This window comes from Gavialis gangeticus, unplaced genomic scaffold (genome assembly GCF_001723915.1).
Source record: "Gavialis gangeticus isolate Ggan-Ray unplaced genomic scaffold, GavGan_comp1, whole genome shotgun sequence".
NCBI lineage: Eukaryota > Metazoa > Chordata > Crocodylia > Gavialidae > Gavialis > Gavialis gangeticus.
The window spans coordinates 4,560,163-4,571,793 of NW_017728973.1; the positions used below are offsets into that span (position 1 = coordinate 4,560,163).

Below are 11,631 nucleotides of genomic sequence, written 5' to 3' on the forward strand. Positions count from 1 at the left end.
CTGCCGCGCCGGGGCTGGAGCGGGGACCCTCGCGGCCACCTCAGGACCGGGCGCGGGCGGGCTGGAGGGACTGCCCGGCACCGGCCAGGCACCCATGCAACGGCCCCCCCCTCCCCCAGAAATCCGGGACTTAATGACTGTTCAAGCTGGCAGTGTGAACAGCTGCCTTCTCCCCCCCATCCATAAATACCTGCCCTTCCCCCACCTGTAGACACCTGTCTTCTCCACCCCTAAACACCTGCCCTCCCCCCACCTGCAAACACCTGCCCTTCTGCCCCTGACATCCATTTTGATGCAAGTCAAAGCCCCAGATGCTCAAGCCCAAGGTAAACCAGTCCTCTGTTAGTCACTGAGGCATGTCGGTGATTCTCAACTGGGGCATGCACGCCCTGCAGCATTCAGGAGACAAACCCAGAGGTGTCACATAGGAACCCACATTCCTGCCTGCCAGGGGCTTTCTGAGTTTTTTGCAGCAACGTTGTTCTAGCGTTGCCCCCTCTGCATGCTGCACTTTAGTGATTCTCAACTAGGACGCCACCTCACCCTGGGGTGCCATGCAGTATTACCGCAGTGAGGTGTGCAAACACCAGCACAGGGTTCACAAGATGAACCGTGGACTCCTGTCGGAAAGCTCTGCCTCTCAAACATTCTGGCCTCTGTGCTCCAAGTTCCCTGCAATGCAAGAACTGCTCTAGTATTTTCCCTGGTTGAAGAAAACAGAGTGAAAGCTAAGAGCTGGTGTTTTCCAAGAGGTGCCCTGAGTCTTAATGAGAACCACTGCTGCAATGAAAAGCTGGCAAGTCAGACACTTGTGCATCCCTTTGCCAACATTGTGTTTACCTGATAGGGGAAGGGCGGCTCCAGCAATCCAGCCCTATTTGCCATGACTCTGGATGCTGCATAGCAGAAAGAGTCCAGAGCCAGCCTCTCCTTGCTGTGACAGCCTTGCTCTAGAGCTGGCAGGCTTGGGTTTCCCCTTCCTGCAGGCTGTGCAGGAGGGATCAGTTCACTGGCTCTGCCCTGCCATGTTCTCCTGACAAAGGGAAAGAGGCAAATAGTCAGTGGGATGGGAGCAGCATACCTGGTGTCATGAATGCTTCATTTCCCCTGCAGTATTAGTGGCACTCCCCTTTCAGATGAAAACTCTCAGCAGGTAGCAGAGGTCATGGCTGGACATCTGTCTTTGTGCCTAGCAAATGCCGCTGTCTGATTCTTGTTCCTTAGGAGATCCCAGTGACTTTGGAAATTACCAATGCACAGGGAGCAGCTGGACAGAAGGAAACCCACAGCTGGGATCTCAGGTGGCTTGAAGTGAAATGCTATTTCCTCCATAAAGAAGAATGCTATGATTTAGAAGGGGCTATATTCTGCCTCTTCCAACCTGGCCATTCAAAGCAGGGCACCACAGGAGCTCAAGGAGAGGGTAGCTCAAACATCAGGGGACAGTTAAGGTAGAAAGCAATTCACTGATGGCAAAACCACAGGACTTTCCCTTGCTGGGCATTCCCTTGGAACAGGAGTGGGCAATTATTTCAGAGAGAGGGCTGCTTACTGAATTTTGGCAAGCTATCAAGGGCTGCGTGACAGGCAGACGGAGGTAGATAAATATTAATTTTCTTAATTTTTTAGGGGCCCCATGGGCCAGATAGAATGGCCTGGCGGGACAGATGTGGCCTGCGGGCTGCATTTTGCCCACCCCTGCCTTGGAATGATGGTGTAACAGAGGCTTGTGGCCATCTTCCCATCCTGATCTAATCATCCTGGCTCAGTTGCGGACAGCAGACCAACCTGGATTTGTGCTCAGAGCTGGAAACCAGGACTCCTGGGTTCTGTTCCCATATTTATGGCAATGAAGGTGTATGGCACTGATTCTCAACCAGGGGCCACGCCATCTTAGGGTGCCTTGAGATCCTTTCAAGGGTGCCACAAGGTACCACACAGTGTTAAGACTGTTAGGCATGCAAACATGATTCACAAGAACATGTTTTCAGGAGATCAAGTTTTATGATCAACATGAGATCTCATGTCTTCATGAGATCACAAGATCATATTTCCAGAGATTTCAAATAGGAATTAATTGTGTTTAAAACACTCTGACCTGTTGTGGCCTTTCTGCACTCTTTGCTACAGAAGAACCTATCATTTTTCTGTAGTCAAAAAACAAAATACGAAATGCTGGCATTTTCTGAGGGGTACCATGAACCTAACAAGATTGAGAACCATTGGTATATGGTTTTGACACATCCCTTTTCTGGGTCTCAGTTTCACCGGGGGATAATGCTACATACCAACTGGTTTAACACATGTGGTTTAACACATTCAACAGCAAGTCCTCGGTATTGCTGTTTCTTAGGGCCACTTCAGCACTGGGGAAGTTTTGTGGTTAAAGTTCCCCTTACCAGGCAGCTTCAGGCTTTGAGGGGGGGGAAAAAAACACTGTTTTTTTTTTCATACCATATAAAAGTAGGGGGCGGGGTGGGCGACTATTTATATCGTGGATTTCATTTATAAAGTGCAATGTTCTCACAGGCTGACCCTGCAGACCTGTGCTACAAATAAGAATGAAACCTTAATATAATTTAAAAATCACATTAAGAACCTCAGTCTTTCCTCTGCACATCTTGAGGTGCTTTACAAAGCAGGGCTGCACCAGTCCCACCATACAGATGGGGAAATGGAGGAAGGGCAGTGAGATTACTTGCCTCAGGCAAGTGACAGACCAGGAGTAGAGCCCATCTGTCCTGCCTCCCAGGCTGGTATTCTAAACCCTTGCTCCCATGATCAAGAATTACTCTCAGGAGTCAGTCCCTTGGATCTAGTGGGGTGACTGCAACGGGAAGACCTTGGGGGAGTCAGGCCCCCTAATTAATCGTGTAAACTATATGCTGTTTTTTGGAACAAGCTTGTAACCTCTGTTCTTGTATGCAAGAGTTCCTTGCAAGCAGCCTAGTTAGTATCAGGGGGTTACTTACATACATGAAGTTTCTGCAGGACTAAGGGCAAAACTGGAATAGGGCAAATGCTGTTTGTCCTGCAACATCAACTGACTGAACCTCCAGACATGATACAGGCTTGGGTAACAGCAGAGCCTTAATGAAAATGCAGCTCTTTCCTGGAAAAGGTATAATAAGGTAAAGAATCTGGCTTGCCTGGAAGCAAAAATAAATACTTGCTCACACACAGGCATTAGCTGGGAATGCGAGTGCCAAGTCACATGGCACCGCAGCATGGCACATGTAGATGAACTGGGACAAAGAGGGCATAGAGACTTACTGCCACACTCTTTGATGAGCAGCAGTGACCAGAGCCTCCCCTTCAGTCAGTAAATGCAGAAGGACTTTCAGGTTTATTTTTAAGCTGCATGTTTGGATCTGTGTGATTTTCAGTTGCTCAGCCAGGCTGAATATTGTGGCTGTGGGAACAACAGATGGGGAGAGGTTTTTAGTGCATCCAAGTGCTTTTTCTGGAAGACTCAGAGGGTGAAATGAAACAGAGGGATCAGTTCCAGGTAAAACTGGACTCCTTGGCCTCTAAACTTTGTGAAAGTTTTTCTGATATTTCATAGTTTCATTTTCACTAAGAGCTAGAGGTTTGTGCATGCCCTGAGCAGAAACCTACTTCCTGCTATGTGGTGGGTAATTGTGTACTAGACAAAAAAATACTTCAAATCCATAAGAGACAGGCCACACACAGTTCTATAGTACATATTTTATTTGCTTGCTGTGCTGCCTGGAGACCCTGATTAAGGATCAGGGCCCAGCAGGCTTCTGTTGTTCCCACATAAGAAGGGAAACAGCACTGATATGCAGATCTGATCACGTTGGTGCAAGGCACAGGAAACAGGCAACAGCTTTGGGGTGGATGGAGGCAGCAAAAGCCATGTTTAGCTTCCTAGAGTCTGAGGCAACTTCTGCAGAACCAGCTTCACAAACTCCATCTCAGGGATGAGTCTGGGCACGTGTAGAAGACTCAGAGGGTGAGCAAGTGGTGTACTCCTTGCACACATTTAAGTCCAGGAGCAGTATGGGGTTGGCTTGGGATGCCAGTAACTACCTCACTGTGTTAGGACACTGAAGAAAAAAGACACTTGCCTAAGTCAGTTTTGATGGTGAGTACTTTCTGGAATCAGTAGCAAGAATCCCAGTGACTTCTGTGGGCTTTGCAGCTGACCAGTAGCGTTGCTGAGACTCAGCAAAGGGAAGTGGACAGCTCTGTGGGTTGATCTGGGTCATTTCCAGAGCTTTTCTTGGGAATCCTGAGACTCAACTCAGACCAGGGCAGGAAATAGCTGTTTCTCTAGAAGGTAAAAGCAGGACTAGAGAAGAGATCCTCTATATCTATTCCTCCGCTCTGGAGCACTCCAGAGCATCATGCTACTGCCTTTTTATTACATGCAGTACAGGAGCCACAATGATGGACTAGGACTCCACATTACTAGATGCTGTATAACTATGGCGTAGAATTATAGTACAGTCCCTGCTCCAAAATCCCCAAGTGCTTTGTGATAGTCTGAATCCTTATGGTGGCTTCCATCCAAATAATTAAAGGGAGCAACTGCTTTTGGTCCAACACATCTCTTTCCCTATCTCCATTCCAGAGTAGAAAGCACCTGTCAAATGTTTTTAGATAATAACACAAAAGCAGTAAAAATTGCTGCTCACTGGAATTATTTTTCAAATAAGAGCTCTGATGAATTGCCTGTGCCCTGGGAATCATAACCATGTCCTATGATTCAACATGTACCTAGATTAAGTTTGCTAAATTGGTTCTGCAGCAGCAGTCTCAGACTCCAGAAGACAAAACCTGGCTTTTGTTGAGGTTCTACATAAAAAAATAATGAATTGACCAACCTGAGAGAGAGAGAAGCAGTAGGTTTAGAATACACAATCTAACATACACCTTCCTGCAGCAGGATCTTGAGAATACAACAGGGCACATACTTAGTTGGGGTGAATTGGTGAACTGGCATGACTCTGTTCCTTTACACCAGGAGAAACATGGAACAGGGTCATTACTAGAATGAATCAGACCAGAGGTCAACTAGCCCAGCATCCTACCTGGTCAGAACCAGATGTTTCAGGGGAAGACCTTCTTGATAAACTCTTAAAGAACTCCTATCCCAGACCCAGTTCATCCCTGGGGTGACTGCTGGGATGAATTTGACTCATTCATGTTTCTCTTATTTTGCCTTATTAAGGCAGTGTTGAAGTAATTTTGTAGCCATGATGGTCCAGTTTTGCTGTATTAACCCACTGTTGGCTGAAGGCCATTTCTCAAGTCCATCATACAGGTGTGGAGCCCTGGGAAACCTCCTGAAGTCAGCAGGAGCTGAACACATTGATGAGAGAAACTGAGATGCCAAACTATGAACTGACTTATGGATATCAGGAAAAACTTCTTCACTGTTAGAAGTGAGGCAGTGGAATAGCTGCTGGGGAAGTTGTAGACTCTCCATCACTGGACGTGTTCAAGAAGAGTTTGGTCAGGGGTGATCTAGGTGTATGTTGTACTGTGGTTGCCACAAGAAACTGGGGGAGAATTGACAGTCCCCCTCCCCCTCCCCTTTCTGCTACGTGTCAGGGTTTTTTTAAGCTTCCCTCAGGCTCATTGGGTGTTGGCTGCAGCCAAGACTGGGGATTTTGACTGGGGAGTGCCAATGCTCCTGCTGGGATTTAAAGCCAGAAATTCTGGTCTTGCCCCTTCACTCAGGGTCAGACCAATTGCCATATTTGGGGTCAGGAAGGAATTTTACCCCATGGTCAGATTGGTGCCAACTGAGGGGTTGTCCTCCTCTGTAGCTGGGGGCATGGCCCTCTACCTGGGAATCTCTTCAGCATAAACACCTTTTACAGAAGCAGGATGATGGATGGTCCCTCTGCTTCTCCTGTGGCAGGTTAGGGTGTTGTGTCTTGTGTTGTGTCAGAGTTGATGGTAGTTTTACTAAAAGGTTAGGTTATGATTTGTACAGGATGGTTTGGATAGGGATGATCTTGCCTCAGGCGGGGGGCTGGGCTTCACTAGATGACTTTTGGAGGTCCCTTCCAGCCTTACTTCTCTCCGAGTCTGTTCAACACGGTTTGCAGCATTAGTCTAACCACAGCTTCAGGTTATGCTAACCCTTACTCACATGAGTAAATCTTATAGCAGTAAACCCCCTGGGGGGTTGGAAAAAAAAGGCAGATTTGAGTGACTCAGAGGTACCCAATCAGGCCCTAGAATGCAGACACTGTTGCATTTCACCAGGTCAGATTCCAAGCAGGGATCCCCAGTTAGAATGAATTGCTGCAGTTGTGCGTGCGGTTTTGTTTTCTGAATTGAAAATGACTAGCTTAGTCATGACTAATTATAGTGGCTCTGGAATGTGTGTGTAGAGGAGAAAGGGAGCTAATTGAGAGCCATTAGGAATCTCACATTTGTGCATCCTGAATTTCAAAGCACAGGCATGTCCTAAGTTGGCTGGATACAGGACTGGTTGGAGGAGGTCAAGTAAGCTGGGCTCTGCCAGACCTATTGTCTTGTGCCTGGTGGACTGCAACAGGTAAAGCAGCAGCTAGCAGGCAACTCGGGAAGACCCAAAGGAATGCTATCCCCACGTTCCCCCTCCCAGCACTAGCTAAGGGTGTGCTGCGTGGCTTACAAAGGACCTACACAAACAGTGCCATTTATGTCTTTAGTTGCTCAGGGATAGACTGGCTTTCATTAAGGATTAGATATTTAGAATTCCTGCCTCTCCATGTCACACCAATTGCAGTATGGCACTATGTGGCCTGGTCAAAAAAGGGGCATAGATGGGGCTTCCCCATCAGCAAGGGGGAGGGAGCTGGTGCTAGACAAAAGCAAGCCCAGGATGGGGAGTGGAGGTAGAGGCATTCCATAGCCCCCTGCTATCTATTCTGAAGGGCACAACAGAGGCTGGCATTTGGAGCAAGTTAGGTTGCCAATCACTCATGACCTTGTCTACTCATGACCTTGTCTCTAAACTCCCAGGGAAGTCTGTTCAGTGCCTTAGGAGTGCTTGGGAAAAAAAAAAACACACTCACCAGCAGGTAGGCAACATGCCAAGAAAACATAGTGCAGGCAGGAGGAGGGTGGGGAAGATTTTGATGCAAGCATGGTTGCCAGCTCTGAACTGTTCTTCAAGCTGCTAGAGTTTCCAATTAAAATAAAAAGGGGGTGGAGGGGAGGGCACAATATCAAATTTAAAAATGTACAGTTTCCTAACCGAACAGTTCAAAATACTCCACTGAGTACTGGTATTCCTTATATTGTGAAAGTTACAGAACGATGGTACATAAGGGGAGGTGGGGGGGGATGGATGAGGTGTTACCATTGCCTAACTGTGCCAGCTCTTATTTTGGGTTTTGTAGCCAAGTGTAGCATTATATGAATTCCAGGATGGGAGCAAACATGGTAAAGCCAACTGCCCTTCAAGAGTCCCAGCTCGGGAGCTGATGCAACCCTTGCCTGCTCCTCTGAACCCTCTCACCTCTATGATGCATTGCTGTGAAACACCATCTACATCTTGGCAGGAACTAGGCTGCAGGTGAAAACTCCTGACTCCACAGCCGAGCTCCTGGAAGACGTGACAAGCTAGATCCAATGAGACACGAGTTTGCTACTCCCCAAAAATGCATCTCACGTGCTGATTTGGGAAACGCGGCCCCTCCCTGCCAGCATTCCCAGAGAGCCAGTACAGGTGATCTTCAGTTGAGATATGTGATTGAAACCTTTCCTGTGCTAATGGCTGCCATCCAGTTCCCAAGTATTAACTTGCAAGAGCTACCCTTGCAGATCAGCCTTCTTTACAGAGCTAGGTCAGCTGATCCGGCATGTGTAGGGCATGGCTGGCCGCATCTGGGATGTGTCCTAGAAAGTTCAGCAACTCTAGAAGGAGCCTCAGCTTGCAGGAAAGTTTAGTTCTGCTCTTGCACGTATCATTATGGTCACTAGAGCACTTTTAATGGTTGAATCCACAAGAGGCAGCAGTACAGTACCAGTTACACCACAACCTTAGAATTTAAGAAGCTCAGATACCCTGTTCCCTACCACACTTCCTAGGCAAGTTATCCACTTGTGCCTCAGTTTTCCTATCTGTAAGATGGGAATAATAGCACAGCCTTGTCACAGGGGCTTGCAAAGATAAATGCATTAAAAGCATGAGGTACTCAGCCCATACTGGGGCCACAGGAATGCTGAAGAGTGAAACAAGGTATTTTTTCTAGTATTACAATTCCTTAACTGGCACAATAAGCCTTCCTCCATTCTTGAGGAAGACATTTGCTAGTAAAGCTGTGGGTGAAAGGAGTCCATCAGAACTCCCTCACTCAGTCTTAAGGGACACTGCATTTGGAGCAAGTCAGTAGTGGCTGGAATACTGCATGGTGGCCTGGTCATTGGGGTAGGACACTAGGGTTGCTTTGCAGCTAAAGCAGACTTGAAACTGTAGATCAGGGTGGCCAACAAGTAACACTGTGTACCACAGGTGGCAAGGGAAGCTTCTGTCTGGAATGCAGGGGTACAAGGAGTAGTATCCAGGAAGGGCAGTAGACAGGGAGGGTGTGGGGTTTAACTTGGGCTACACCTGCCCAAAAGGCTTGCCTCCACTTCCCAAGAGCATATTAGATCAACGCACCTGTCCAGGAAAACAGGCATGGAGGACAAAGGATGTCACACTAAGCATCTGTGAAGTCCTGGCTAAAAGGACAGTATTCAACATGTTGGTTTTGAGGTTGCTGCTTCCAGCACCTACAGGACCACAGCTCAGTAACCTAATAGAGCTCCCAAAGGAAGAAACAACTCAAGAACTACACACATTTGAGGGACAGGGCCCATCCTCAAGTTACATCCCTATAATTTACAGTAGAGGACAGAATACTCTTGGGAAGCCCAACAAGCATGTAGAGTAGACAGCGTTAAACTCTTCTCTCTAAGCAATTGGCTTCCACTGCCTAGGAGAAGAGCTTTTGCTTTGACAAAGTCTGCCTTCCCACTGGCTCTAGCTGGTCAACAACCCCCTGAGAAAGTACCACAGTCTGACCTTCAGAGCAAGAACAGCAGAAACTCAGTGCCAAAGGCTTTCACAGCTCCCAAGACACCACCCCTGTAGCCCATGTTACCCATGAACCCTTGCTAGGTATGTAACTCAAGGTCTCACCCCTCTCATCAGAAAGGAAACTTAGACACATAGTCCAAAGTCCCAAAGATGACATGCCCAGTTTGGGGCTCACAGGTCCCTAGGACCTTTACCTCTAGGACCATCACTGTTGGGAAGAGAAGGTGCAGGAACCCAGACTCATCCTATCCTCTATGCTCCTACCCAGGGATCTAAGATTCAGCAGCAAAGGCTTGTTTCTGCCAAGTCCTTCCCCAGCTCCCTAAGCTGCACCTTACCTGCCCTACTTAGCAATCTATCTCCCTACTACTCCTTCCACTACAGCCCTATGCAAATTACCAGTATTAACCACCCTCCCCATCACTATTCTGCCTGGACTGCAAGTCTTATAGCAGCTGGCAGCTTGACTCCAGCTGGGGGGGATAATGAGGCTTTTCATTAACCCTTTCCAAATTGCTTCTGGGTGGGATGAATTGACCTTCATCATGCCCAGGTTATGGTAGTATAGGGAGTACTCTAAGAACTGTGGAACTCCAGCCTGGGACAGACTGAAGCATGCAGGGCAGTGCACTCAGAGCATGTCAGAACCATGGTGCGGCTTGGCAGGGGCTCCTGTGCACACCACTCCTGCCCGCTTACGCTTGCACACACCTAGCTAGCAAATGCATCCCTCTCCTGGATCTGCTCTTAGGACCTTGGCCTCCAGAGGGCTGGAGAGGGGCTGCTGCAGGCATCCCTGGATTGACCTCCTCACTACCTGTCTTCATTTGGTGCAGGCGTGGGTAGGTGGCATGTGCTCATGTATACCCGCTAGATCTGCCAGGGACATCCCCCCTTAGACAAGGGGATAGAGCAGAAGCTACCTCTCTGCTAGTGACCCAAAGGAATCTATCAAAAGAGCTGGTTTGCTCATGATTGCCAAGGTCCAAAATGGGCACCTTCTATCACCACTGCACCAGCACCTTGTTTCCCAATCTCATTCTCCTGCAAACTCCACCCCCCTACTCCCCCAAGGTGTGGGAGAGAAGCAGCAGCAGAGCTGCTACTACGGTTTGACCTGAATAATATGCATTGCAGCAGCTCTGGCTTGGCACTGCTACCTGGCACTCAGAGTAACAGCTGCGCAGCTCACCCCCTTGCTCCTGCAGCGGACAGATTACGAAACTGGGGCACCCTTGTTTGGCAAATGTTGCACTGCACAAGGCAAAAAGCAGCTGCTGTTCCAGTGGCCTCATGAGCAAGCCCTGCGATGGCAAAAGGGGGCAACTGCCACCCGACCTACCACCTTTCCTTTGCGGTTTCCTTTTGTGACACCCGACTGCTCCAGTTTCAGAGTCTCTGGTTTCCCCCCACCCCCTCCCCCTGCTTCTGAATTTCCTACAGCCGAGGGGGCTTCGGATTGCAATAGAGAGCTGCCCTATATTTCAACAGGGGAGATGCAGCTACAAAAGGGGGGCGGGGAGAGGGGCTTTCCAACCCAGCATGTGACTGTTCTCCCTCCTGCACGAACACACCTCGTTCTTGAAAGCACCTTGCCCTTTGCAAACACCGCTTTGCAGCCTGGTGGAGCTTTGCAAACACAGGGCTCTAACATCACGTTAAGCCATCACGTTTTCCAGGGCTTGGGTGGGGGGGGGGGTTGGGTTGGGTTTTTTTTTTGTTTTTTTGTTTTAAGCCTCGGTCTCTTTTGATCCCTCACGGGAAGCAGCAGCAGAAGCAAAGTCACTCAGCAGGAATTCACATGCTCCAGCCACACAGACAAGGGATTGAGGGCAGAGCCCAGGGAACTACAAGTCCCGCCAGGCAGCGGGCTGGGCAAGCGCCTTGGCTCGCCTGTCCGTGAGCCGGGTGCTTGCAGAAAGTGTGTCACTGGGGCACGAGGCTCTCCCTGGGAATCACATGGTGGATGCTCCCGAGCCGCGTGCTGGAGACTGCGCAGCTGCAGCGAGACCCAAGCAAAGAGGCTGCCGCTGGAGAGCCCTGACACAGTCCAGGATTGCAGGGCGGAGAGAGGCAGCGTCGCACAGGGCTCCCGTCTGCTGCATGCACCGGCTCAGCCCCTGCCAGCAGCCGCCGCCCCCCGCCGGGCTCTGATTAGGTGCCAAGCGAGGATCGCGGGCATCCTCCCTGCCAGTGCAAGGGTTGCACAGCAGCGCCGGGCTCCACCTGCCCCCGGCCAGGTGCTCCGAGCCGGAGCTCGCCGCAGCCTCCGCTGCCCCCCTCCGCCAGCTGCGCTTGAATGCGAGCGGGCCGCTGAAGGATGGCAGCCACCGACTCCAACAACAACACAGGTAACTGCCGAGCGGGGCAGCTGGCACCCCCGTGCCCACCCGGGACCCCCCGATCTCCGCCGCGTACCCCCTCCAGCGGGCGCTGCAGCTCTGCCCGTCGCCCCGGGCCCCATCGGGTGCTCCGCGCTGCCCTTGGCTGGACCTTGGGGAGCGGGGGGTTGTACTCACTGCCGCCCCCTCCCAGCAGGACGAGGGGCTGGAGGACAGGGAGCCCCGGGGGGGAGGGGA

The 11,631-nt window shown here is 50.0% G+C and overlaps 1 protein-coding gene and 2 long non-coding RNA genes across 3 annotated transcripts in view; 1 reads left to right on the top strand and 2 right to left on the bottom strand.

Moving 5' to 3' along the window:
* The window catches only part of LOC109290426, a 28,886-nt gene extending 26,480 nt beyond the window's left edge, over positions 1–2,406 (bottom strand). The window contains exons 1-2 of the long non-coding RNA XR_002095594.1: positions 2,289–2,406; positions 841–1,033 (exon numbers count right to left, since the gene is read on the bottom strand). This is a non-coding gene — a long non-coding RNA (uncharacterized LOC109290426). The remainder of the gene's footprint in view (positions 1–840; positions 1,034–2,288) is intronic.
* Positions 2,407–2,874: 468 nt separating this feature from the next.
* LOC109290432 lies at positions 2,875–9,527 on the bottom strand. Its single transcript, XR_002095596.1, has 3 exons — positions 9,391–9,527; positions 4,662–4,821; positions 2,875–4,296 (listed from the first exon to the last, which is right to left on the bottom strand). It is a non-coding gene; the product is annotated as an uncharacterized LOC109290432 (long non-coding RNA).
* A 1,248-nt stretch (positions 9,528–10,775) lies between these two features.
* The window catches only part of NR1D1 (nuclear receptor subfamily 1 group D member 1), a 24,366-nt gene continuing 23,510 nt past the window's right edge, over positions 10,776–11,631 (top strand). The window contains exon 1 of the mRNA XM_019506954.1: positions 10,776–11,403. Coding sequence (XP_019362499.1) covers positions 11,373–11,403 — 31 coding nt within the window. The 5' untranslated portion in view covers positions 10,776–11,372. The remainder of the gene's footprint in view (positions 11,404–11,631) is intronic.